Source organism: Cheilinus undulatus, linkage group 15 (assembly GCF_018320785.1).
Source record: "Cheilinus undulatus linkage group 15, ASM1832078v1, whole genome shotgun sequence".
Lineage (NCBI taxonomy): Eukaryota > Metazoa > Chordata > Actinopteri > Labriformes > Labridae > Cheilinus > Cheilinus undulatus.
In genome coordinates, this window is record NC_054879.1 from 28,955,608 (window position 1) to 28,981,770 (window position 26,163).

A 26,163-nucleotide genomic window follows, 5' to 3' on the forward strand; every position below is an offset into this window, starting at 1 on the left:
AAATCCATCTTTAACCATGATCAAGGATATTGTGATATGATGACACCCCTGTATCCATCAAACTCATGCACAGTTTAACGTAACTCACTGTATAAAATACTTAGCAGAACATGTCTTCGTGCACATTAACAATACATCACTATGCATCCTTGTTTGTGTTAATAATCATGTCCAATGGTGAAGTCTATCAAGACTCTTCTATATTCGGAACAATCCTCCACAGGTGCATTTTATGCAAATAAAAGTGTTGGCAGTTTGAGCTCAGTTAAATAAGTTGTGAAAAGGCAGAGATTAGCAGACAGATGGCTTGTCTGTTCATGAACAATGTGAGGAGTCATGCATACGCTCTAAATTTCACTGTGGTGATTAAATCCTCCATTTCCTCCTTTTTTTCTGTAGAGGCATTGTCTTTAAATTATATAATCACTCCCTCATCTAATCTGCTACTGCGGTCAGAGAAGATTTCCTCTTTTTCTCCTGTGGTTTGTCCTAAACATCCTCTTCTTTATTTCAGATCCAACTGAGCCTTTGACATTGTTTTTTCTCTTTCATTAAGCTGTGTTACAGCGGGTGTTTACTTTCCCATCAATGTTTTGGCTACAGGTAGAGAAATCAACCGAGCCTTTATCTATATGTCTTTATCTGAGCCACTCTTTTCCATATAAAATGATAATACACTCCTAATAAATTTGTAAATGTAATTTTCAACCACAGAAGTGGACAAAATAGCTTTACAACGAATCACAAAAACCATAAGAATACAAAGATAGGACAAAGACAGCAATACAAAAAAAACGACCCAAAGAAAGGAACTATTAAAGTAATTTCTGTAGGAATCGAGAAATTGATTTTAAAGAAGTAGTATGGGGTGGCAATTTTACCTCTTTTTCTCCAAGTTAAGATTTAAAATAAAGTTTAGTGTTTACTCATTCATCTGGAGACTATTCATATTGTGGTATTTTGTAAAAGCATTGTCATCCAGTTTTAGTCCATGAAAATTCCTTACATTTTAGTAAAAACTTTGAGTCAAAGCCTCTTTGCCTGAGTCTGGTGTGAATCATACTTTAGCTCTATTTGCCCTGCAAAACCTAGGAGTCCCAGTTTCTACAGTGTAAGAGCTACAAAATATGTTGTGTTTTCATATATTCATCTAGTGTAGAAAATTATCATGGATTTTGAATGTCTGACTGAAACTATTGGACATTTTAGTCTCATTTTAGACTCCTTAACCAAAACAAAACTTACTTTTTGTCAGAGTTTTTATCATCAAAGATCTATTTTTCGCTAATCTTAGTCCTCATGGAAAAAAAGTTAGTTGACTAACATTTTTACTTTTAGTTGACAAAATGTACACTATTGTGAACATGAAAATGCACATTGAGATTCGGTATTAAGAAGTCAAGTACCTTAATTTGTTACTGCATGCATGCTCTTAATTTCAGTTGCATCTATTTTAGTGATGATATTAATTGTTTGTGCTTCGATGCCTTGTTTCTTCCATTGTCATATCTGCAGGTGTTGTCCATAGAGAAAGCAGAGAGCACCAGCTTGCTTCCAAACCCTGTCATTGTGAGCGTTCGGACTAAGAAGGCTTTCCAGCTGATCGAGCTGCAGGACAGGAATGAGCTGGTGGAGAGCCTGAACTCCAGACTCAGGGCTCTGCAGTGGAAACAGTCCATGTTCAGAAACAAGAAGGACGGGAAGAGGAAGATGGTAGGCGACATTGGAGCACTGTTTTATTTCTTGAATTGATTTCAGTTGAAGCTTGCAAAGCTATAGAAGAAGAAATAGCCTCATTGTAGAGATTAGGAACTCTTGTTTTTGAAGGATTATAAAAACACACATGATACAATTGCAGATTTACCAACTTTAAATTCATGTGTGAAACACTATTTCAATCAGGAGAGACTCAATATGACATTAAAAATAATTTGACAAATTTTAATGAATGAAATGTGCAAAGTCTTTGATGATTAGACTCCATTATGATGACTTAATGCGTTTGAAGGAGCTGTCAGGCAAATGGCAGGGAATAGGATACCCCCCCAATGGAGTCTATTCAGATAAGGTGTAGACTTCCAAGAAGCTGGACCAGGACACCAATGAGGTGGTTTGAGGAGGAGACTGAGATACGCTGAAGGCATGAGAGCATCTGGATTAGATGCTGATGACATGGAGGGAGGTGGCTCAGGTGGAGGAGGGTTGCAGCATCCAAACTGAAATGACAGGCTGACTGCAGGAAAATGGATGACAGATTTTAAATATGACAAGTGAATGGTGATTGGTCAAACAATCTGATTAAGAGAGTGAACATCCATAATCAGCTGATCACCAGAGCAGTAAGAGAAAATGAATGGAAGAAGGGAGAGATATGAACGAGTGGTGACTAATGAGGGATTATAGAAAGTCTTCCTGCTTGAGCTCCATTAAAACGTAGAATATGAGCCTAAAAAGAAGAAATCTGGCAGAGATTCAAATATGCTTCTACTTTAGAAATATTCGAAGTCGAACTGGAATGCTTTTAATGTTCAGATTAACTTCTTATGGTATTTTTCCTTAAGAATAGACATGTTTTAAAAAAATGTGTTGTTAAACTTTAATGTACTAATGATACATGCTCCATCCATATGATGCTTTTGATAGTCATCAACATGACGATATTTCTTCTCAGAGCTCTCAGACGCCTTACTACACGTTCTACTACGACACCGGGCACTCAGATGAAGAGGAGATAGAGGAGCAGGTTCTCCGTAACACTGTCAACAGCGAGGCTCTGATGACGGCTTTTCATCAAAACCAACCAGGAACCAACGGAAACAAGGTACAGAAGTGTTCTTCAGTCAAACTCACATTATTAAAAGTTGAATTAATTTGACATAAGCTTTAAATTGTAGCCTCGATTACCTTAGTTACAACACATCTCTACATGCTGGTAGTTTTTTTTTAATTTGACAGAAACAAATGCAGTACTTTTGCTATTATAAACTTTGGGAAGTCTACATGTTTATCTTTAAATCTGTGTTTCTGTGTCAGAGCATGGAGCCGGTGAAGGAGCGTCTTTGGGAGGATCATTTCACAGAGTTTGGTCGAGGCGTTCACATGTTTCGCACAGAGAAGATCCAGAGACTGGTGGCCATGGGGATACCAGAGTCGCTGAGAGGAGAGCTGTGGATGACGCTCTCTGGTAAATTCAAAATAATGACTGACATAGTGAACATATTTCACCAGCCTTTTCCCTTCAAAAGGCTATTTTTTAGGGTCAGAATTTCAGGTCAATTTGAAGATCCATAAAACTCTTCAACATCACAACAACAAATACTATTATTTATTTAGGGTATCAGTCATGGGCACAAATTGAATATAATCATTAGAAGGACAACTTACTGACTGAGACTTTAATGTTTATTTTTGTTCCGATGGTTTTAAAGGTATAGTGTGGAAAGTATAGTAGCATTTAGTGGAATAATTTGGTAGAAATGGAACTCAATATTTGTACGAATTTTTGGTAGTGTTCAGTCACCCAAATATAGATAATAAATGTATCCTTTTAAATTTAGAATTAGCCTTATTTATATATATACGAAGAGGGTCCCTATCCACGGACTCCACCATCTTGCACCGCCATTTTTTCATAGTACACCAAAGGGACCAAATAACAGTTGCATGTTCTTTTTCAATCCACCGGTTACCACAGGACGTGCTCAGATAAAAGGATTATAAAAGAAGAGAGGCTTGAAGTGTGGTTTGGCAGAAATGTCAAAATACTGAAATACTTCAATGTTTCAAGTATTACATATTAGTTTTGTTCTTGGAGGCCACCATGACTTTATCAGCAGAAGGGGTGAGCAAGTAAGGGTTGTTAGATGTCACTAATGTTCTAAATTTCATTAAACTGTTAATGGTTGAAAAAGATGATTGATGAAAATTAGACATTTTAATCTAAATTGAAAATATCTTATTAAAGCGACACTGGTTTGCACTTGTCTTGGTGTCCTAAGATGAAAAATTGTAGGAGACTGAATTCTGTTCTTGCATGGATGCACCTTAGAGGAGTTTCAAGAACCTTCTCCTTAAAGAGCCAGTAAACCGGGGCTGTGGGCATCACATCCTCTTCTCTCCATCTGCTGCAGCCCACGTAGTTCAACATGAAACCACTTCTCAGTCAAAACCAAACTGTCTCTTTTTTTGGTCTCCTTGTTTCCTCTGTTCACTCGCTAAGGGGAGAAGCACAAACTGAGACTGTGGAACTGAAAGTGGAATTAAAACACTCAGGATTAAGACAGAGTCCCTGATTATTTATGCTGCAGTATCTTCATTCAATCATATGTTAAGGTCAGTATCATTAAAGTGACAAACTTTTAATCTATGACACCAAGCATATTTTTGCTGCATCTCACATCTCTCTTTGATGTCAGTTCAATACAATGATAAAGCTTGGGTGGATTTTAAAAATAACTTACAACACAAATAACTTGAGGGTGACTATAATGCAGAAGATCAATCAGTCTGTAAGAGGATAAAAATGTAAAAAACACAAACTTTTTACAGCATCTGTGTTGATAATTTTCCACTGACAGGCCAAGGTTTCTCTTCCTTAAAGTTAAAACAAATTGAAAATCAACATTAAGGGTCCCCAAACTGCTCTATATTTAGAATCAACAACTATAAACAGCCTTCTCTGAGTTTTCTTTCTAAACCTTCAAATATGTTTCATGGTATGACAAATGACAGATGTACATTATATCATGTCAACCTCTCTTTTCCACAGATGCGTCCTCTGACCTGGAGTCCCACCAGGGTTACTACAACAGCCTGGTGCAGAAGTCGATGGGTCAGAGCAGCCTGGCTACAGAGGAAATTGAGAGAGACCTTCACCGTTCTCTACCGGACCATCCTGCTTTTCAAAACCCCACTGGCATCGCAGCTCTGAGACGTGTCCTCACTGCCTACGCCCACCGCAACCCGAAGATCGGATATTGTCAGGTAGAGACACCATAATTTGAGCTTTAAGAGTCAGTACAATGTTTCACTCATGCAACTGCCCTGTAGGTTCAACCTTAAGCAGTAAATCAAAGAATGAAAGCTAAAGAAGCTAGTGAGATTGTGAGATGAAGCATCATTATCAGAAAGAATAAGTCCAGCTGTATTTGATGTTTAAGTGTTGAAATATCTCCAAACCACTAGATGTCCTTTATATTTTACGTTCTGAGCTATGTCCTGTAATTTCCCTTTGTTTTTTTCTGTATTCATGTAATTTAAGATGTTATTTTTGTTTTTTTTTATTCCTTTATCTAACCATCTTTAAAAGGCATTTCTGAAAAAGCCAATAGCATCAAAAAATTAGATTCAGGACAAGGCAGACTGTAATAACAAAAAATATTATCATACAGTCAGTAGCATTAAGCAACAAAACACATGAGCATTCAGTGGTCAGAATCTAATTTTGTTCTATTTTTAATGTGTATATTTTAAGTTAAATCCTGCATCTCTCAGCATACAAAGCACACTCATATTCAACCCAATATCAATTAAATAAGAACATCTAAGGTGAAATAAGTGACTGGATAAATATTCACCCTCTTTAAAGTGACTGAACTAATTCAACAGAGGTCCAGCCAACTGGTGCTAGAAGTCACTGTTTAATCTGTATCACTGGCTACCATTACACCATGAAGACAAAAGAACAGTCCAAGCAACTCAGACAAAAGGTTATTGAAAAGTGTAAGACAGGAATGGATACAAAATATTTCCAAGGCACTGAACATCCCCTGGAGTTCAGTTAAATCCATCATCAAGAAATGGAAGGAATACTGCACATGTGTAAATCTGCCTGGATCAGGCTGTTCTCACAAACTGAGTGACAGTGCAAGAAGGAGACTAGTGAGAGAAGCCAGAGGGACACCTATGACTACTCTGTACGAGTTACAAGCTTCAGTAGCTGAGATGGGAGAGATTCTGCATACAACAACTTTTGCCCGGGTTCTTTACCAGTCAAAGCTTTATGGGAGAGAGGCAAAGGGAAAGTCACTGTTGAAGAAAACTCTGGTAAAATCTTGATTATAGTTTGTTAAAGTCTTGTGGTAGACTCCATGGTCAGGTGGAAGAAAGTTTTTAGTCTGATGAGACCAAAATGGTGTTTTTTGGCCATCAGACAAGACACCAAACACTGCACACCAACATAAACACACCATCCCCACTGGAAAGTAAAGAGGCGGCAGCATCATGCTGTTTGGATACTTCTCAGCAGCCAGCCCTGGAGGCTTGTAATGGAAGAGGGGAAAACGAATGCGGCAAAATGTAGTCCGCAAGAGAACTACAGCTTGGGAGGCGATTTATTTTCCAGCTAGACAATGACCCAAAGCATACAGTGAAAGCTAAACATATATGGTTTAAAGACAACAAAGTGAATGTTCTCATGAGTGTGCAAGCCTAATTGTGACCTTTCCACACAGACACAGTGCAGTCTTTTAACGGAAATTGCTTTGTAGAAACCCGTCCAATTTTGACATTAATGCATGCAATTTTTGGAGGTAAACAAAAGGAAAATTGACCATGATTGATTAATAAAACCAAAAAAAGGATAAAACATCCAAGGGGGTGGCACCTTATTTCCAAATAAAGGTGTTCCATCCATCCATTTCCTATATCGCTTATCCCATTGGGGGTCCCGGCAGGCTGGAGCCTATCCCAGCTGTCATTGGGTGAGAGGCGGGGTACATCCTGGACTGGTCACCTGTCAATCACAGGGCTGACATGTAGAGACAGACAACCAGACACACTCACACCTACAGCTAATTTAGAGTGATCGGTTAACCTAATGAGCATGTTTTGGTGGTGAGAGAAAGCCAGGGTACCCGGAGAAAACGATGCACAGGGGGAACAGAAAGGCCCTGACTGTGAAGAGAACCAGGGACCTTCTTGCTGCGAGGCAACAGTGCTAACCCCTGTGCTGCCGTGCAGCCTCAAAGAAAAGATCTTAATCATAGTAATTCATTTTGTCTTTGAGAACTCTTTTGAATGTATCAATTTCTACAAGTCTGCATCAATTAGATACAAATGTCACTAGCCAAATCATAACAGAAATGGCAAAATCCTAAGTTGTGACACAGCATTGTGCGCCATTTGTCATTATCCAACATAACAAGTGAATAGTTAATCTTAATAGTTTCATATCAGGTGTACATTTTTGTTACCAGCCCTCTGATTCTTGTGTGTTTTTAGTCCATGAACATCCTGGCGTCAGTGCTGCTGCTTTATGCTAAAGAAGAAGAAGCTTTCTGGCTGCTGGTGGCCGTTTGTGAGAGGATGCTACCTGACTACTTCAACCGCAGAGTCATAGGTAAGTGAAGCCTCTTTTTTCCACATTTATTTCAGACTATTACAGAAGCTGCTCCTTGTTTGAAGGCACACAGGTTGTAGTGAAGCAGAAACGTTCTGTTTTTTTTCTGTAAACGATGGATTTGTCTACTCTCTGATGTTGTTTTGTCTCAGCCTTTCAGACTTCAAACAACCTGATGGCTTATTTCTGTCCCCTGAATAAAGGGGCTTATTTCCTGTGTTTGTGAAGCTGTTTATCCCTGACGTGTAAGGTGCATCTGAAATAATTTCCTCCTCCTGTTAATGTCAACATGTTTGTGAGGCTCTTTCAATCATTGAACATTTTCTGAGAATTTGTGTAAAAATAGATTCAACATTGAAAGGATATTGCTGTAGTTATTCAGTGTTTATCATTTCCAACCATTTCTTTACCTCAGAACAGACAGAAACATCACATTTCACACATTTGTTGTGTTACAACACTTCAGTCCAACAACACTATATTTTCACATCTAATTGTAGACACTGTTGTTTGTAGAAAAGAAAAAAAGAAATTGTGTTCGTATTTTTAGGGAAATTGACTATCAAACTGAAAAGGCAATAGCTTCAGTTCATTCTTTTAAAAAGCTGGTTCCAGTACTTTAGCTGGAACAACAATATCATTATCATTTGTCAAGGTTAACAACAACACTTATGGTGCTTTCCCACTAAGCAGTCTGGTTTGGTTCAGTACAGTTTGGTTCAGTTTGATAAAATAAACCCTGATCTTTCATGCATTTCCACTAGCAGTGGGAATGCAGTCTGTCCATCCTCACTCTCAATGATGAGGCTCATTTTAGAGATTGGGGTCATTTGGCCCAGCTGAGTAAGAGTCAGTCTTTTGGCTTATAAAACGTTCTTCATTTTTTGTTTTTTTTATGCCTATTATACAACAACAAAAATGAAAAGAAGGATCCAGCTCTCAAATAGGAGTCGGCTTTTGTCGTTCAATGTTGTTTCTGTCACTCTTCTCGTAATTGTATTGCTGCCCAAACTCTATCAGTTGGTTCTCCCTGACCACTTGTAGCATACACCAATTTATGTGCTGTAAGATCAAGCCAGTGAGTGAAGTTAAAAGGATTATGGTTCCCACTTCCCTCCCACAGTAAAACAGTAATGTATCACCTTTTTATTTCTGTGCCTTGAAGGGGCTCAGCTTTGCTTAGATACAAGTAGGGGGGACTCAAGGGAAAAGGTTGGGAACCGCTGCCCTAAAGCAGTGATTCTCAAAGTGGGGAGGGGTTGGGGGAAAAGTTATAATAGGGCAAGGCTAAATAAAAACAATGGACACCATTCCACACTGATAGTAAAGCATATCACATTTTGTGAGTGCATGTCCAAATCAATGTAAGGCTAAAAAGCATCTACAGATGTCATAACTACTAAAACAAAGACAAGAAAATATATTCAGTTATATGTCAGATTTCTGCAGTTCCCCCGATGTGAACAAAAAGCAGATCAGAGCCGGATACTGAAAATTAACTAAGAATGACAGTCTCACAGCTGCAGCCCAGACATGTGGGGAAAAAATCTGTTAAAAGCAATGGTTGTTGCTAAAGCTTAAAAATTTTGAAGTCACATATGTGAGGACTTGAATATATTTTCATCTGCCAAATCTGGGCCTGGCTGAAAAGAATCACTGCTGTAATAAACGGCTAGCATTTACTGCCATCTGGTGGTCAAACCATGAAAAGTCCCAGTGTTCTCATAACGTTTCAACAGCAGTTTCACAAGCCTAGGCGATCAGATAATTAAAATAGGTTTCTAGGTCATTTAGAGGTATCGGTATTAATGTTAGTCTGTTTCACAATCAGATAAAATTCCTTGGTATGAAAAACAATCAGATTTTCAGACTATGACTCACAAACACATATTTTCCTTTGACTTCTTTCTCTCTCTGTAGGAGCTCAGGTGGATCAGTCGGTGTTTGAGGAGCTCATCAGGGAGCGTCTGCCTGAGCTGGCTGAAAACGTCCCTGACCTCTCCACCCTCTCCTCCGTTTCCCTCTCGTGGTTCCTCACCCTCTTCCTCAGCGTGCTGCCCTTCCAAAGCGCTGTCTGTGTGGTTGACTGTTTCTTCTTCCATGGAATCAAAGCAATCTTCCAGCTGGGTCTGGCTGTGCTGGAGGCCAACGCTGCACAGCTTTCTGCAAGCACGGACGACGGACAGGCTCTTATGGTTCTCACGAGGTAGATCAGTTTATAGATGATGCTCTGCAGTTTTAGCATTAAAAAATGACTGTAGCTATAGGCAGATCAGTGCAACATCAGCAGTACTGCAGGCATTATACCAGGCTCTGTTAATGAAGAGAGAGCTAAGCAAGAAGGCAAAGCTTTCAATTTACCAGTCCATCTTTGTTCCATCCCTCCCCTGTGGTCATGAGCTTTGGGTCGTGACCGAAAGAATGAGATCATGGAAACAAGCAATCAAAATGAGATATCTCAGGAGAGTGGCTGGGCTCAGTGTTAGATGTAGGGTGAGGGGCTCTGACATCTGGAGGGAGCTCAGAATAGACCTGCTGCTCATTTGCATCGAAAGGAGCCAGGTGAGGTGGTTCAGGCATCTGAGCAGGATGTTTTCAGCAGTCCAGGCATATCCAGCTGGGAGTAGATCCCAGGGCAGATCCAGATCTTACAGAAGGGATTATATATTCCATGTTGCCTGGGAACATATCAAAATCCTCCAGGTGGAGCTAGAAATTGTTGCTGGAGAGAGAGATATCTGCATTGAGTTACTTTACTTGATACTACTGTGACCTGACCCCTGATAAGTGGAAGAAAATGAATGGATTAATTGAAATATATAGCTTAAGACTTACTTCTCTGTTCCGTTGAATGAGTTTATTCTTCATTACACTTTCACTAGACAGAACAGTTCAGAAGCAAAAAGTTAACATCTTGGTCTTTAATAAAGGACAGTATACTGCAACCAGTTATTCAGGATAGAGGCATCACAACAGATGTCCTTTGGCCTTTCCAAATGTGGCCAAGCATGGCTGCAACATCATGACTGCTTTCTAGAGTCTCTTTCATTGTATCCTTAGATAACTTGTCATTTAATGTAGTTTAGTAAATTACAACACAAATCAGTGATAAACATGTTGTCCTGCAATTTCAAATCAAAATGTTATTCATAAATACTTACCTTTGGGCGGTGGATGAAATTGAGCTATTGTGCTACTTCTAGCATTCTTACATTGACTTGTATCGCGGATAGCGATACAAGATAGCATTTCTTTTTTCTGGGCCTTTTCACGCTTGGTAATACACCTGGAAATCTCTGGCAGTTTTCGGGTCCTTGGGACATCTAGAGCATGACAAGGGGCTCGTGGCAACCCTTCAGTCACCTGGATGGTACCATAGGCCATGCTTGTTTGCCACATTCACCCCTAACTCCGCCTTAAAGGTGTGGACTGTGTTATTTTTTCTACCGATTATTTTCCCATTCCCCTGGCAATATGCAAGGGTTCTGTCAATCCTCCTTCCCTCCTGATGGTGGCTCGCCACATCTATGCTTTACTTCATTCTTAATTTTTGGCCCAAACATGCCTAAAAGTTCTCCACAGTACTGTACAATCATCCATCTTTTATCCATATCACTTCTTCCACTCAGGGTTTCTTAGAGGGGGAGGGCCAGTCCCCACTGTCGTTGGATGAGAGGCAGGGTACGCCCTGGACTAGTTGCCAGTGAACCACAGGGCTGATATAGAGAAACAGTCCAGCTCTCTCATACCTACGGGCAATAAAGAGTCAACAATTAACCTAACAAGCATGCATTTGGACTGTGGGAGTAAGCCAAAGTACTATACTAGCACAGGGAGAACATGCACATCCCACAGAAAGGCCCCTGTCCTACTAGGATATGAACCAGGAACCTCACTACACTAATGTGCAACCAAGGTTGGTTAATATAGTTTAAAAACCCCCATCAAAGCTATGTTCAGAATTTCTCACATAGATACTTGTAAATAAAGTGAATAGGTTTGCCAAGAGTGCATCTCATGAATGACTCCTGCATGTTTTTTCTTTTTTTTTGCAGTTTTCTGGATCAGGTTGGAAGTGAAGAGTTGTCTTGTCCTCCGCCCTCTTCACCCACCACCCCAGAGACGAGCAGCAGTGATGCAGAGATTCCTGCTGTGAGACACACGAACATCACCAACCTCATCAACAATTCGTACGAGGTAAGAGGATCACAAAGGTCATTGTAAAGGTCTTTTAACTCATTAATCTCTTAATTATTCTTGCATACTTTGTGCTGTATTTTACAGCTTCTTTTTGTAATAGCTGATGGATCATTTCTTTAACTTATAATGCAGTCATCCCAGTTGGTGCATACACTCTTTGCTTTTTTTATTTCCATTTATCAGAAATTTGGAGACCTGTCAGTGAGGCAGATTGAGAGACTTCGCTGTCGACACAGAATCCAAGTTCTGCAGGCTCATGAAGACACAATCAAGGAAAACACTGTGAGCAAGTCAGAAGATGATGTTTTACATCCTGACTTTAACACCACACTAAAAAGAATTTAAAGTTTACAGTTTAGTTTAGCATTGCAAACCTTTTGCCACCTCCTCAAACTTTTGCCCTCACGCATCCACCTCTCCCCTCTCTTTGTTTCTTTGCAGCTAAGAATGATCAATCCAGATGTTTCCATCTCTCCAGAGAACTTGGCTGATGTCTACGACCTCTTTAAGGTATCTATTTAGTTCTTTTTAAATAACTATTACGATTTTTATCACTAAAGGTATCTGTTGTGTACTAGAAAACTGAGTTGATATGCATCCATACATTTTACAAAGCCAGATTTTATGTGTTGACTAGTAATGTCTGGGTGTTTTCTTGCAATCTCCACTCACTTATTTCACATTTACAAAATTTTAAAAGTCCAGAACATACATAGAAATAGACAAGATCTCAAGAAAACGACTAAACTTCCCATGTTATCATGGTAATATTGAGTAACTAGCATGGATGAAATGCAAGTCTGCATCCATAGTTGTGTCTTCTTATCCAATAATTTAAAAAAAACGTCAGTCTAACCATATTTCTGTCTTCCTCCTGTACTGTATTCCTGCAGACAGAGCACTTCATCAGTCTGTACTGGGGCGACACCAGCTCTGCAGCAGCGGCAGAGGCAGCAGCATGGCATTACACCGACTCCGGTCGCTCCTTTATCGAGCGTCAGTACCGGCTAGATCGGCCCCAGTTTAAGAGCCTGTACGGGCTGCTGGTGCCGTGGCCTGGAGGGTCGAACGAGCACGCCGACACGCTGGCCAATCGCACCTTCACCCTGCTGGACCAGGACCAAGACAACCTGGTTACATTCAGGGATTTTGCTGGCTGGCTGGGTAGGTAAAAGGAAGACGAGAACAAAAAGCTGATTTTAAGGTTGATGTTTGACAAATCCTCTGAGGTCTTAAAGAGTATTTTGGGGTTTTTGTGTCAACAAGTGGCAGCAAAGCTGTCTTAATCCTAGATCTAAAATTTAAACCTTATTAAACTTGTCAAAATATCCTTAAGCTCTCTCTTCACCTCAGCACTTTAGTGCCTTGAAGTTAATGCTTAATAATCAAATCAACGTAAGACTGGCGCACACTTCTAGGAGAGGAGAAAAGTCAAACACATGTTTTAAGAACTGATGTTGATGATAGAAAAATCCTCAAATCATCTCAATATTTCAATCTGGGTTTGTTTTTGTTTTTTTTTAAGTTGTTTGCTTCATTGGAAACAAATACTGGGAACATATCTTCAAACTTGGGTGAACATTCTCATTAAACAATAGAGCAACAGATCTAAGATAGGAAAAATAAAAAGGACTCCAACAACTGCATTCCTTGGATTAATTTAGTTATAATCCACAAGAAGCACAAAAGCCAGACAGTTCTTTCTTCAAAACCCTTGTCTCTATTACAGTAAATTTCCTTTTTTGGATGAAGTTATAGTTTCTGATCGAACAAAACCAGACCAAATGTAAATCACAGATGCATTACTTCTTTATCTGTGTGATAAAAGAACTGCAAACAAACTGTTCTATATACTGAAAAAAACAAGTACAAGGCTGCTATAAATCAACATAGAGAATTGTTTGGAGGTGGATTCAGGAGAGGATGTTTCATTTATTTAGCCCTTGTTCTCTCTCTGTCAGACACGTTTTACTGTGAAGAGCTGAATGAGAAGATAAGGTTGTTGTATCGACTGCACATCCCACCAGGTTAGTCATCCTGTTAATAAAATGAGAGTTTAGAGAGTTTAAAGCTAAACTCAGTCTATGATAATTGAACCTTAATGTGTTTGTGTCTGCAGCTCTGACAGAAAGTGAAGATGACCCCTCTCTGATGAAGAGCCCCCTGCTGTCCACAAACAGACCTCTCTATGTTAATCTGCCTTCTGGTCAGTCTAAACTCACTCATAAAAATTGCAAGACTTACAACATTTTTTGCAGGTTTACATTAATGTATGTAGATATATTTTTATGTTTCTGGTTGAATATCGTCTTACTGAATCTGCTGATTGTTCTTACAGAAGTTGAAGGAGAAGTAAAGGACTATCAGGAGCAGCTGAAGCAGATGTTGCAGGATTTGGTCAAAGAGAGGGAGAAAGATGTGGAGAAACCTCTACCACTCATGAACCAGGTACTGGAAACACGCGGTTCTACACTGGTGTTGAACTACAAACTACAGAATGCTGGCCTTCTTTAAAATCTGCTTCCCTTATTACAACACTTAGGGATTGTTTATACATGATAAATATTGCTTCAAATTCAGGTGAGACAACTTAAGTCTGTTTGCTAACACTGTTCTATAAAAAAAAATCTCAATCTTACAATCAAATCAATCTTGCAATTGTGCAAACATGCAAAAATAACAACTAGCCTGGATAAACAAAAGTGCGGACTTCTGTGTTGAAAAACGGTCAGCATTTTAATTGTAAATTAACTTTACTCCATTAAAAGGAGCAAACTCATGTACACTCTGGTTCTTATCAACATATATCCTTTTTTGGAGACGGTTAACATTAACCTCCATCCTTCCTCAATAGGTTCAAAAAATTACCCACATTCACGAAACTTTAATCTAGATTTCTTTTTTCTTTTTGCATGGAAACAGCAACCTGCTGTTCATCACATACTTTTTTGGTATCCATGTTTCCTTCTTCACATTTGGGAATAACTGCATCTCATCACTGGAAACACTCATTTATCATTATAGCAGCCATCAGAAGTGTTTTCTACACTTAATTAAAGTTGTTTTTCTTTGCTTTTTTCAGTCATTATTGTTTATGCTACTGAATTGTTGTAAACACAATTTTTGGTACAGAAGTATCCTGTATAGCCTAAAGAAGCGGCAGAAATTTTCAGCTATTAACTTTAAATATAACGTTGCAAAGCAGATGGATATGCCCATTTGTGTGTTTCTCACTGGTGAATCCATCTTGCAAAGTTCCCGTCTAAACCGTTTAGGCCTGGTTAGAAAGTGACAGGACCAATCAGCAACGAGGGGCAGTACTTTCTGGTGCGGCGGAGTCATGACATAAGCAAGCAGCAACAAGAGACCGGTGCAATTATGGCGGAAGACATTAGCATGGATGCCAGTTTTATCAGAACTTGATGAAATTTCTTAATAAAAGAAGAACAAAGAACAGCGTTGAGTTGTTTTCCTTTCAAAAACAACAAAAGTCGTGTACTGACATGTTAACAGTCACCATGGTTCGCGTTATGCAGTTCCCTATGGAGTTTAGTCTTTGGTAGGGGCACACATTGTCTATGGGGGCGCAGCTTAATAGCGGTATGTCACGTGTTTTGTTGCTCTGATTGGCCCATAAAGATGTTACAGACAGAACGCTCAACCAATCACACTCCGAGTTTTTTTTCAAAGGCTCTGCCCTTTCCCAAATGCTGTGTATGAGCATGCCAGGTTACTCTAAATACATTTTAAAGGGAACTGTTAAATTTTTGTGAACATAGTGATAGTTATTTACGGTACAACTCCAATTCCCAAGAAAATGTGGTGCTATGTAAAATGTAAATTAAAACAGAATTCATTTATTTGCGAAACTCATAAGCCAATATTTTTCAATTCTGAAGTTGTTCCACAATTTTTAGTTATTTTGCAAATCGGTGAACCTCTGCCCATCAGTATTTCTGAGAGATTCGTGATACCACGAGTACCAAATGCTCCTTTCATACCCAGTCATTTCACTGATCTGTTGCCAATTAACCTAACTAGCTGCAACATGTTCCTCTAGCTGTTTTTCATTAGTACCACTTACTTTTCCTTTTTTGCCCTTTCCCTACTTTTTTAAGATGTGTTGTTGCCATCAAATTCAAAATGAGCAAAAACTTTAATAAAATGGTAAAATGTCTGAGTTTCAACAACTGATGATGCTCATGTTCTATTGTGAATATAATATTGGTTAATGAGATTTAGAAATCATTGCTTTTGGTTTTATTTACATTTTTCACACCGAAGTGCCCCAAGTTTTTGAAATTGGGTTGTACTTTAAGGTCTGCATTAATTAGTAAAAGGATATGGTGCAATAACCAGCTGTAAGTGTTCATACAAGAGCATAAGGAACAGGTTGATAAATTAATAAAAAAGAAATTGATTAGAATCTGTTCTCATAATAGGTCAGTAAAACATTTGATATTTTGAAACTTTGGGATACCATGTGTTTTTAACTGTTGCAGTAATTTTTGTTCAAACGATCAATTTTATCAAAAAGTACCTAAGTTTTAACAAAAACTACTTTTTTTTTTTTTTTAAGAAATGTGTGTGGAGAGGAATAAATTCAACAAAAATTGCACAAAAACTTCAAAGTTGTCCATGTTTTTGTGTGATTTAGACCATGTGTTTTAGTTTTCCTGAAACTATTGATAATTATAATTAAGTATTTTATTTCCAGCTGCATCGAGGTGGAGATGGACAGTTGTACTGTGATTTAACATTGATTTAAAACTATTTATTCTTTTCCTTCACAGCGAGAGTTCATCCAGTTCTGTAAAACTCTCTACAGCATGTTCCACGGAGACACGGAGGAGAACGACCTCTTCCAGGCCATCGCCACGGTAACAAGTCTGGTGCTGCAGATCGGCGAGGCAGGTCATCGAGCAAACAGCTCGCAGTCTGAGGTGACAGAAACTAAACCCTCAGATGTTTCTGCTGAGGATGGCGGGGTGGATAAGACGTCAGAGACAGATTGGACGATCAGCTTCGCTCAGATTCTGGCGTCTCTGCTGACTGAACAGGCGCTGGTGAACTTCTTTGAGAAGCCCGTGGATCTGACTGTGAAAATCTCAGAGGCTAAAGAGAAACAGTATCACCAGCGGGCCGGTTTACTCTCTCTGCAGCAAGGGACCAGATGACTGAAGTGTGAAACCACCAAAGTTCATATGAAGAAAACCACAGTATCATTTGAGAAGATGTGAAAGGAGGCAGCAGCTTTGAATCCAGATGGTAAAAGCCTTAAAATACCACGGATGTTTACTGTATCTATGGCATCACTGCACTGGCAACTCCTGAACTACTTTAGCTCAACACTGACAACAGAAGGGAGCTTATGCAAAACATTTTGAGCCAAAAAGATATGATGTTAATCTTCAAGTATCCACAGCAGATTGTGGACTGGTTGACTCACTGGAATCAGCCTGCAGATTTAGGAATGTCAGCATGACTAATTTTGTGCTAAAGGCCTGTAGAAATGTTGCAAAAGGATGATATTGCCTTCTTATGTCACCAGAGACTGCCTGAGGTTTGAGTCACAGCACTTTCTAATAAGGAAACCCTTATGAAGCATTCATTACTGATCATAAGGTTAATAAATCATTAACTAACCCTTTAAAGATCAGCTCAAGACCTTGATTTGATTAACTTTTAAGTGGCTAGGCTGTGAAACATCTTCGGTGAATCAATTCTAGTTAACATTTGGAAAAACGTCTAGTGAAGTGACTGATAAAGCTAAACGTGTCTCCTTTTGAAATGAGATCAAGACCAACTTTAGTTTCACACAAAGTGGGAGATTTGGGCTCTTGACTCACAGAGCTGTGCGTCCAAAAGTGTGGGCTGTGGGCCCAGGAGGGACTGCAGGTTGGCTGCAAAAGGTGAATCACAATAAAGAATCATAGATATAACTTTTAACTAAGAAATCATGTTTTAAAAGATCAAAAATGACTGGTTTATATATATATATATCGAGCCAGGGTGCAGTTATGCTTCTGATAATGCAGAACTTGATATCCTTGTTTAAAAACGGATAGGTAAGAAAAAAAAATCACTCCCCTGGACAGTATGTTCACATGAAGACATTTACTGTGACAACCAAAACCACCTTGTAACTTGGTGTAAACATGTTTATTTCTAGTGTAAAAATCAGGAATTTAACATGGGGTGTCTTTGGGACTTCTAATGCTTTTGCAGCCAGCTTCAACCAGACTCTTTAATAACTGAAGTGTTTTTTGCACTGGCTTCATTTTTCAACCATGTACATTACAACTTGGTTAATCATTCCTCTACACCCTTTACTTCCTATTATAAGATTTTCAGTGCCTTTGGAAACTTAAACATTATGAAGGAGTTTAGAGAGTCATAAAGAGATGACATGAATATTAAAAAAGAAGGTGACTTTGTAGTTACCAAATTATAACAAAGCAAGTAGTAAAGTAAATTTCTCTGAAAATTTAGCATTTACATTGACCTAAAACTAATCACTGAATGGTACTTATTTTTGTGTAAAAAGTCGAAAAACCAAAGCATTTAATCTGTGATTAAAAATGTAAACTAGTTGATAATAGAAGTTTAACAACTTTTGACCAGGTTATAAATGTTCATTAATTTGTAGATAAATGAATTCTGAGCTGACGTTTCCTCCTGGAGACTGAAAATTACAACAGAGATTTTCACAACCTGGCCACCTGTTTTATTTTATTTCATTTTTAAATTCTTGTTAAATTAGCTGCATTCAGTGTTCTTTGTTTAATTGACTTTATAATTTTTATTTATCTGATATAAAATTTCTTTACACTCGCACCTCAAAATATTTTTTAAACTTTTTTTTTTTTTTTTTTTTAAATCACTGGATAATATGTAGTGATCTGAAACAGATGCACAAAGGAGCAAACACAGGAGAACACTGCTGGAATTGTTTTTATGAATAAAAACTGCTGAAAGACACTGCTTCTCTGATTAACTTGTCTTATTAATGCCTAAAATGACAGTCAGCCATAACCTCTATTTTTGTTATAATTTAATTAGGTGTCATTTGGAAAAGTTTTACATTAATGAGTAGTTGGACGTGGTCTAGATGCCAGCTTTTAATTGATATTTCAAAACTGATCAAAATCTGTTACTGGCATCAGTTCGTGACCCTTTATTTACAGATGTGCCGATGTATGTCAATAGTGCTGCTACTGCTGTTATAGATGCTGAACCGATGCATTGGTTCATCTATAATAGTAATCATGCAATTTACTGTGCTCCTCAACATGAGTAAATGTTTGAACAAAATGAACGGAAAGCCTCATGCATGATAGAGGAAGTCCTAGATCTGTCATTCCAACACATGAAGTGACAAGGAACAAAAGTGAAGTATTTAAATTAATGTGCTTTTTTAGGGCTGTCACAGCTTAAAAAATAATCCAGATAATCAAAGAATGGTTCATTGGGATTAATCTCCTTGTGTTGGTCACATTTTGAAATCCACTATTTGCATTTAAACAGTTTTATTCAAGAATACATAATATGGAAAAAGAAACTATAGAAAGGGGCCCTTCCAAAACTGTTGCCACAAAGTTAGAAGCATAGCATTGTCTAAAAAGTCTTGGTACACTAAAGCATTAAGATTGACCGTCACTGGAGATAAGGGGCCTAGATGAACCCTGAAAAGCAGCCCCATACCATTATCCCTCCTCCACCAAACTTCACAGTCGGCACAATGCAGTCAGACAGGTAACATTCTCATGGCATCTGCCAGACTCGTCCATCTGATTGCCAAACAGAGAAGCGTGATTCATCACTCCTCAGGACACATTTCCACTGCTCCACAGTCCAGTGATAGTGTGCTTTAGACCAGTTATTCTCAAGTGGTCTTACCTCAGGACCCACTACCAGCTCCTTAATAAGCATTGTGGTGTTTGAACCTCAGACAGTCCTAATAATTCTAAATCCTAGTAATTACTGTTGAAAATTAAAAAAAAAAATGTGGTTCCTTGTGATTTTTCTTTAGATTTACTGGAACAATCCCAGATAGTATTACCAAAAGTTTCTGGGATGCCAACAGAAAACTCCCCAAAATTGAGGGGAAATTATTTAAAATTTCCCAAATATGTATACAGGGTAAATTCCTCAAAGATTTCAGGTAAACTGAAAATTACTCAGTAATTCAGAAAAAAATCCGTCAAGCTCTTTTTGTTGTCTTTCTGCTATCACAAACGTAAAAACTACAGAAAAAATTAAAGTGCTTCATAGACTGTTGAACTTTTTTTTTTTTTTTTTTTTTTTTTTTTTTTACTTCCTGGCACACAACAGTGACCCATTGGAAAAAGGTCCGCGGCTCACTTTTGGGTCCAGAACAACTGCTTTACATTGCTCCATCTGATGCCTGGCATTGGATTTGCTAATGTGAGGCTTGCATCGTCTGCTCAGCCATGGAAACCCAGTTCATGAAGCTCCTGCTGCAAAGTTTTAGTGTTTACATTAATGCCAGTGGAGGTTCAGAACTCTTCAGCTGTGGAATCAGCAGAATGTGTGGGACTTTGACTCACCATTCACCTTAACAGTTAACTGCAATTTGACATTGTCTTCTACTTAGTGTTTGAGTTGCTGTTGTTCCAAACCGCCTCCACTTTCTAATATCACTTACAGTTGACTGTAGAATATTCATCAGGGATGAAATTTCACAAACTGTCTTATTGCAAAGGGGACATCCATCACAGTACCACACTTAAAGTCACTGAGCTTTTCAGAACGACCCATTTTGTATCACACATGTTTGCAGATGGAGACTTTACTATGTGCTTGATTTTAGACACCTGTGGCAACAGGTCTGATTGAAACACCTGAATTCAGTCATGAACAGAAAGGAACTTGCTATGGATTGAAAAGGCAATACAGGAACAGTATTGATAACACAAGATGCAGATGAATTGAGTTGTCTACTGAGCTGCCTCAGTTTTTAAAGTGAAATGAAGACAATAAGACTTGATTCAAAAAGACTTAGAAAGGGTATCTGGGGAAAAAAATAAAAAAAAAACATGCATGGAAGAAGATGCTCAAAGGGAAGGTAGAGAATGAAACTCAGGAAGCAGAGAGCTGCAGGCGCTTGGTGTGCTTTATTAGCTACTGATTAAAGGTAGAGGATGTGATTCACTCCAGGACCTACATAATCTGAAGACACAAAAAACACACATTTATTAGAGGTTAGCCTTCAGTATCAAGGAGGGAAGACTGAGGCTCGTCTGGTACAACTCTTTAGAAGTAGGAGGTAGATGGTAACTGACTCCTTTAGTTTCATTACTTCATCACTTTTCTCCCTGTAAAATTTTAAAAGCTTAACTGTAGAGCTAGAACTACTTGAGCCCTTTGTTTTCATAAGGATCTGGGTAATGGATTTATTTATATATGTATATTTATAGAAGTATTTTAAAATTTACACAGTAATGGGCCAGGATGTTTGTTAGTAAGTATTTTTTTCCCATGTAGTCTTAAAACCATATAAATAGTCCTTCGCTTATAGTATGTATAATTAGAAGCATTTATATGAGTCACGTCATGATGTTTATGTCACATCCACAGGCAACAGGAGCAGCAGCATATGAATGAGAACAGACCAAACAAGAACAACAACACAATTCAAATACAGATAGGAGCTAAAAGCTACACATTGCACTAAGCCACAGATGTAATCAGTTTTCTTTGTGGATGCATCTCGCCCACTCTGGAGGGACGATGGGCGGGCTCTGTCTTTAGATTGCTTCAACATAGTTGGCGGGCAGCATGCCGGTCTTCCCAGTGCGCTGCACGGTACCGTACATCCAGCCCTCGTCAATAGACTGCACATTTACGATGACGTCGCCATCTTTGAAGGAAACCTCGTCGCTGTCGGCTGCCATGTAGTCGTACATGGCACGCACAGTTTTCTGCAGAGTTGAAAAGAGGGAAAGAGGCAAGTCAGTGTGGTTAAGCAGCTTATCAGAGGGGGGTTTGAGAGAGAGTTTAAGGAGAGGGGCTGAAGATATTTTTTGGGGTTTGATGCTTTTATTAGAGCATGGGAAAGTAGACAGATTTGACAACAAGGGAGAGCGAGATTAGGAGATGACAAACAGGAAAGGAGCTGCAGGCACCTGCTTTAAGGACAACAGCTTCTGTATACCAGGTGCCCTGACATAATGGAATAATTCTGCCCAGATTTGCTTTTTGATTTCATCCTTGTTTTGATCTAAAGTGAAATCTCCTGAGAGAAACTTCTGGTTTGTGTTGATAATGCAGCTAAAGGGACTTTAGTTACTCTAATGCTTCATGAGATTAGCTTCCATTATAAGTAGCTGAGGTGTACATAAATGCAACAAAGTGAGAATTTAGATGTTCATGGGGAAAACTTACTCCGGTGGTAGAGGGGTGTGAGGGGATAGAGGAGACAGTGGTCTGCTGAGTAGCCACAGATGAAGATCTCTGCTGCAGTTCAACAGTCTTAGCAGTCTGGTAGCCTGTAGAAGTTACAACATAACAGGAAACAACAGATTAAGCATTACTGATATGCTTACACTACATTGTGTAGATGCTAAGCCTCACATGCAGGACATTTGGTTTAAGTAGTTCTGACATGCTTATATTTGTCATGATGTCTGTGGATCATTACCCATAGAGGAGGCCATGAAGCCATTGCTGTAGAGGGACATGTGGTGGTCGGCGTCCTGGGAAACCTCAGACTTTTCATCGGCCAGGCCGCTCAGGGCGCTGGTGGAGCGAGAATGCTCCTTGCTGCGACGCTGAGCTTGAACTGTCCCAAAGAGGAGGATGGGAATAGTTGAGAAAAAGTTTTAACCAAAAACCTCAATGCAGTGGATGTAGCTTCTGTGATATGTGACGACAATGCAAAAATGCATTCTTTCTGATGGAAACTCCATGGGTTTCAAAAGGAAGACAAATTTTACATACAGTGCTTAACAAATTTATTAGACCACCTGTCATATTTGTCTCAAAGACCATCCAGCATCATGAAGTGCTTTAATGCAGACTCTTTCATTTTCAGTGAGCTCTCCACGTTTTACCATTTTGAACAGGAATGAGGGATTTCAAACTGAATTCACCCAAATTTGAGCCGGCTCACTAGGCTTCTCTGAGAAGTCAGAAATTAATCAAGCATAACATTCAACCACTAAGACTAATTTTTCTGTTCAGGAATGCGAGTAAATAGCTATAATTTGATCAATATTTAATCAAGAATTATTAATGTGCTTTACAATTTTTTCAGTTTTTTGTAAATCAGTAAATTTGAAAATTCATGGATAACAATAGTAATTATATTTTAGCATTAAAAGTATCATTTTGGTTAAAGAGCTTCTACATATTGGTGTATTAACCATTGCAGAAAGATAAACATGATTTTGGTAATTACTAATGCTGTTAATTTAGGGCAGCTGTGGCATAAACCTTACTTTTGTTAGGGTTAGGGTGGTCTAATAAATTTGTTAAGCACTGTATGCAGATAAGAAAATTGGCTTACTTCTCCACTGATCTATTAGCTCAGCAACTATACTCTGCCCAATATTTATTAAGAAAATAACAATCTCATCCCAGGGAAAAATTGTCAATATGTTGGGATTTTTTGGGACAGCTACCTTATTATTAAGAAATTGCTTCTTGGGTCAAGATCCTTTTCATGTTTTTTATCTTACCTGACATCATGTGCAGACTCCTGGACTGGATGTTGTCCTCAGCAGGGTCATAGTCAAACACAGAGCCGGGATTTGTACGCCACACACGCAGATCTGAAGGAAAAAGTTCAATCAACAGATTGGTCAAGCAACTAACGCCTCTGTTATCTTGATGATGGTCATCTTTAACAGTGCAGAAGTTCATTAACTAACCCTTAAATCAGTTTAAAAAGTCTGTAAGGACTTGGATTGGGGACCAGAGGGTTTCCAGTTGATTGCTTTGTTATCTGCAGAGGTGCTAGGCCACTTCTTAAGTACTGCCAAGCAAGGCATTGACCCCCAACCACTCAAGCACTGCTTCTTTGCAGGCAGCAGCCCTCACTCTGAAGTGTCTTTCACAGTCTCCTCCTTCTTTTGGTCAGTTTTCTCACCTTTATTTTTCTGCCTCTAATTTTCTTTAGCTTTCCTCATTTTATTTTAAAGCTTTTATGTAAACTCTATGCTGTATTTCATGCCTTGATCTGATTTCTGCTGGTTGTGTGTCAACAACCTGAGAGGGATAAAACTACAGAATCTGTCACTTCTTATAAGCGTACCAGTGATGGTCTCCTGGTCGTGCTCGATGGCACGTCTCCTCTCCATCTCCACCACACGTCTCTGGATGCCACGGTAACTGATGTCGCTGTAGTCCTGAGTGACCTTCTTCACGCGTTCGGTCACCGGGTCAGAGGTGGTGGGAGTGAAGCTGCCCTTGCTCTTCTCAAAGTCCTCGTGGTATCTCACCTGGAGAGGACAGGTCATGATAAGAGCAGTTTATACATGCCAGGAACATGGATTAAAATTTCACTACCTCAGAGAATCTAGGGGAGAAATACATATGTGAATCATGGTGTTTGTATTGACAGCTTAAAAAATGACAAAGTCTTACCCCAGAAATGATACGCTGGGTCTCCCTGACGCGCCTCATCTCAGGTGTGTCCAGGACGAAGGCGGCCTTGCCCTGAACCTGCTTACGGAAACTGTCAGAGTACAGCACCTGTTGGAAAGTGAGACGGAATGAAGGAGAAACAGAAGGAACACAGTGAGGGTCTGACATGGTTTAAGAATAAAGCCATTATAAAGCAGTCGTTAGCATCCACAGCACAAAGGGTGTGGCTACAGGTAAGAGGACAGACACAGCTGCTGACAGGAGGAGCTGGGATTATTCAGACACATGAACTAGCAGGGAGGGATTTCTACCAAGAAGTATTAAATCAAATGGGATCATCTCCAAAATCTTCAGTAGTAGTTCTACTTCAGAGTAGTTTCAACAACAGGAGAGGTTAGCAGAGATGATACCACAGCTGGTGGTGTTAAAAACATTTAAAAAAGAGATAGTGCGCAGTGGGGAGAATTAATACAATTAACCAGAGCCAGGGGACAACTCAGTTAGGAGAGGGTTAACCAGGGGTAGAGGAAGAACATGTCTGGTTGTTCTGAAGGTACCGAGCTAATGTTTTCTTGGTTCCTTTTGACTCGTTCCATCTCTGGAGTAAAGACCACAGGAGTTCCTTTGATTGAACTGTCTTTATACAACACCTACAGGACAGAAGCACAGCACCCAGAGGGGCCAGTCAGACACTGAACTGAACACAGACCACATGCCTATAGCCTCGCGAGACCCAGCAATTCGTTTTTGTCCTCTGTTGGTAGCATAAATGTCAAAGTTTATTTCTAAAACCATTGAAGTTACTGGTGTGAAACCTGCTGGGACATTTAAAGCAGATCCAGGCCTTTCCAATGAGTCCTCATTTGTTGAGTTGTCATTTACGATGCAAGTTCTGTCTTTCCTAAAGGGCTGCCAAGTCAACAGCCAAGTTTCATGGGGACAAGACAAGTTAGCTACTGAGAAACACAAATGCATCTTATTTTAATGCAAAAAGTTGATACGTTTTAAAGGAGGAATGCTTTTACTGGAGTTTGCAGTTATTTTATAGATATGCAAAAAAAAAAAAAAAAAATCCAAGTAACAGCACATGAGCTTTTAGATGATGAGGAAATGGTAATAAGTGTGTAAAGGTCACTTTCAGATGATGACTTTTTTTCAAAGCATTGCTAAAGCTGGCAGGGATATGGTTTAAGTAGTTTAATGTTTGGTATTGCACAGGAAAATTCTGAAACTTTGGCTCAGTCTCAATAACATCTTCAGCTCCAATCACTTAGCACTACCCTTATGATTTGCAGGTTCCATAGCTTGTTGGGATGGACAGGTAGGGTGAATTGATAAGGGTACACAGAGATTTTCCTCCTAGTAACGAGACACACCCAAAAAACTTATGCATTTCCATGGCATGTGATATATTTCACATCCATTGGGGCAACACCCCTATGGACAGTGTTTTAGAAGGGCAAAAACTTTCATAAAGAATCTCTAAAGATGATTGGACAAAGGTTCTGTCTGTCACATCCTTTATGGGCTGTAACAAGTTTTATTATTTGGTTTTGGATTAATCTCTGAGTTTTTGTAGTTAATTGTGATTAATCACATCCTTTATCACATTTTCAAGTTTCTCTATTTTGCATTTAAAAACGTTTTTGGGTCATTTTTTGTTTGTCTACTGCCATAAACTAAGGCTAACTGACTTCCTGTTTGGAAACAGACCAGATTTTATACTGTAGGTAGGTCTAAGGCTATGACATGAACTCAACTACAGAAAAAAGAACTTAATATGGATCGAAAAAGAAAGTAATAATGAAACCTGGATTAAAGTTACTGTGTAAGAAAATGTGTTTTCCTATGAAGGTGAATATATCCTTTGAATGGGGGTATTCCTACTGTTGATAACTGTGATAAAAGTGCATCATCTGAAAAGCATTACTGAATCTACAAAAGTGGAAAACCTTTAGAAAGGTAATCAATGCTCATGTTAACTTGCTTTTCATTCAGATTTGTTACCAAGATTG

The 26,163-nt window shown here is 39.0% G+C and overlaps 2 protein-coding genes across 11 annotated transcripts in view; one reads left to right on the forward strand and one right to left on the reverse strand.

Moving 5' to 3' along the window:
* Positions 1 to 19,814, forward strand: part of LOC121522646 (TBC1 domain family member 8) — a 40,661-nt gene extending 20,847 nt beyond the window's left edge. The window contains exons 7-20 of the mRNA XM_041807203.1: positions 1,516 to 1,713; positions 2,672 to 2,821; positions 3,034 to 3,184; positions 4,769 to 4,983; positions 7,222 to 7,339; positions 9,260 to 9,545; positions 11,395 to 11,536; positions 11,723 to 11,821; positions 11,981 to 12,049; positions 12,433 to 12,703; positions 13,501 to 13,566; positions 13,659 to 13,745; positions 13,878 to 13,987; positions 16,333 to 19,814. Of these exons, the coding sequence (XP_041663137.1) occupies positions 1,516 to 1,713; positions 2,672 to 2,821; positions 3,034 to 3,184; positions 4,769 to 4,983; positions 7,222 to 7,339; positions 9,260 to 9,545; positions 11,395 to 11,536; positions 11,723 to 11,821; positions 11,981 to 12,049; positions 12,433 to 12,703; positions 13,501 to 13,566; positions 13,659 to 13,745; positions 13,878 to 13,987; positions 16,333 to 16,716 (2,346 nt within the window). The 3' untranslated portion in view covers positions 16,717 to 19,814. The remainder of the gene's footprint in view (positions 1 to 1,515; positions 1,714 to 2,671; positions 2,822 to 3,033; positions 3,185 to 4,768; positions 4,984 to 7,221; positions 7,340 to 9,259; positions 9,546 to 11,394; positions 11,537 to 11,722; positions 11,822 to 11,980; positions 12,050 to 12,432; positions 12,704 to 13,500; positions 13,567 to 13,658; positions 13,746 to 13,877; positions 13,988 to 16,332) is intronic.
* An 843-nt stretch (positions 19,815 to 20,657) lies between these two features.
* The window catches only part of neb (nebulin), a 98,051-nt gene continuing 92,545 nt past the window's right edge, over positions 20,658 to 26,163 (reverse strand). For 9 of the 10 annotated variants that reach the window (XM_041806447.1, XM_041806449.1, XM_041806457.1 and 6 more), the window contains 7 exons: positions 24,706 to 24,798; positions 24,149 to 24,256; positions 23,817 to 24,003; positions 23,242 to 23,334; positions 22,203 to 22,343; positions 21,947 to 22,050; positions 20,658 to 21,483 (listed from right to left, as the gene is read on the reverse strand). In XM_041806447.1, the coding sequence (XP_041662381.1) occupies positions 21,310 to 21,483; positions 21,947 to 22,050; positions 22,203 to 22,343; positions 23,242 to 23,334; positions 23,817 to 24,003; positions 24,149 to 24,256; positions 24,706 to 24,798 (900 nt within the window). In that variant the 3' untranslated portion in view covers positions 20,658 to 21,309. The remainder of the gene's footprint in view (positions 21,484 to 21,946; positions 22,051 to 22,202; positions 22,344 to 23,241; positions 23,335 to 23,816; positions 24,004 to 24,148; positions 24,257 to 24,705; positions 24,799 to 26,163) is intronic. The other variant, XM_041806456.1, reaches the window with a different exon arrangement.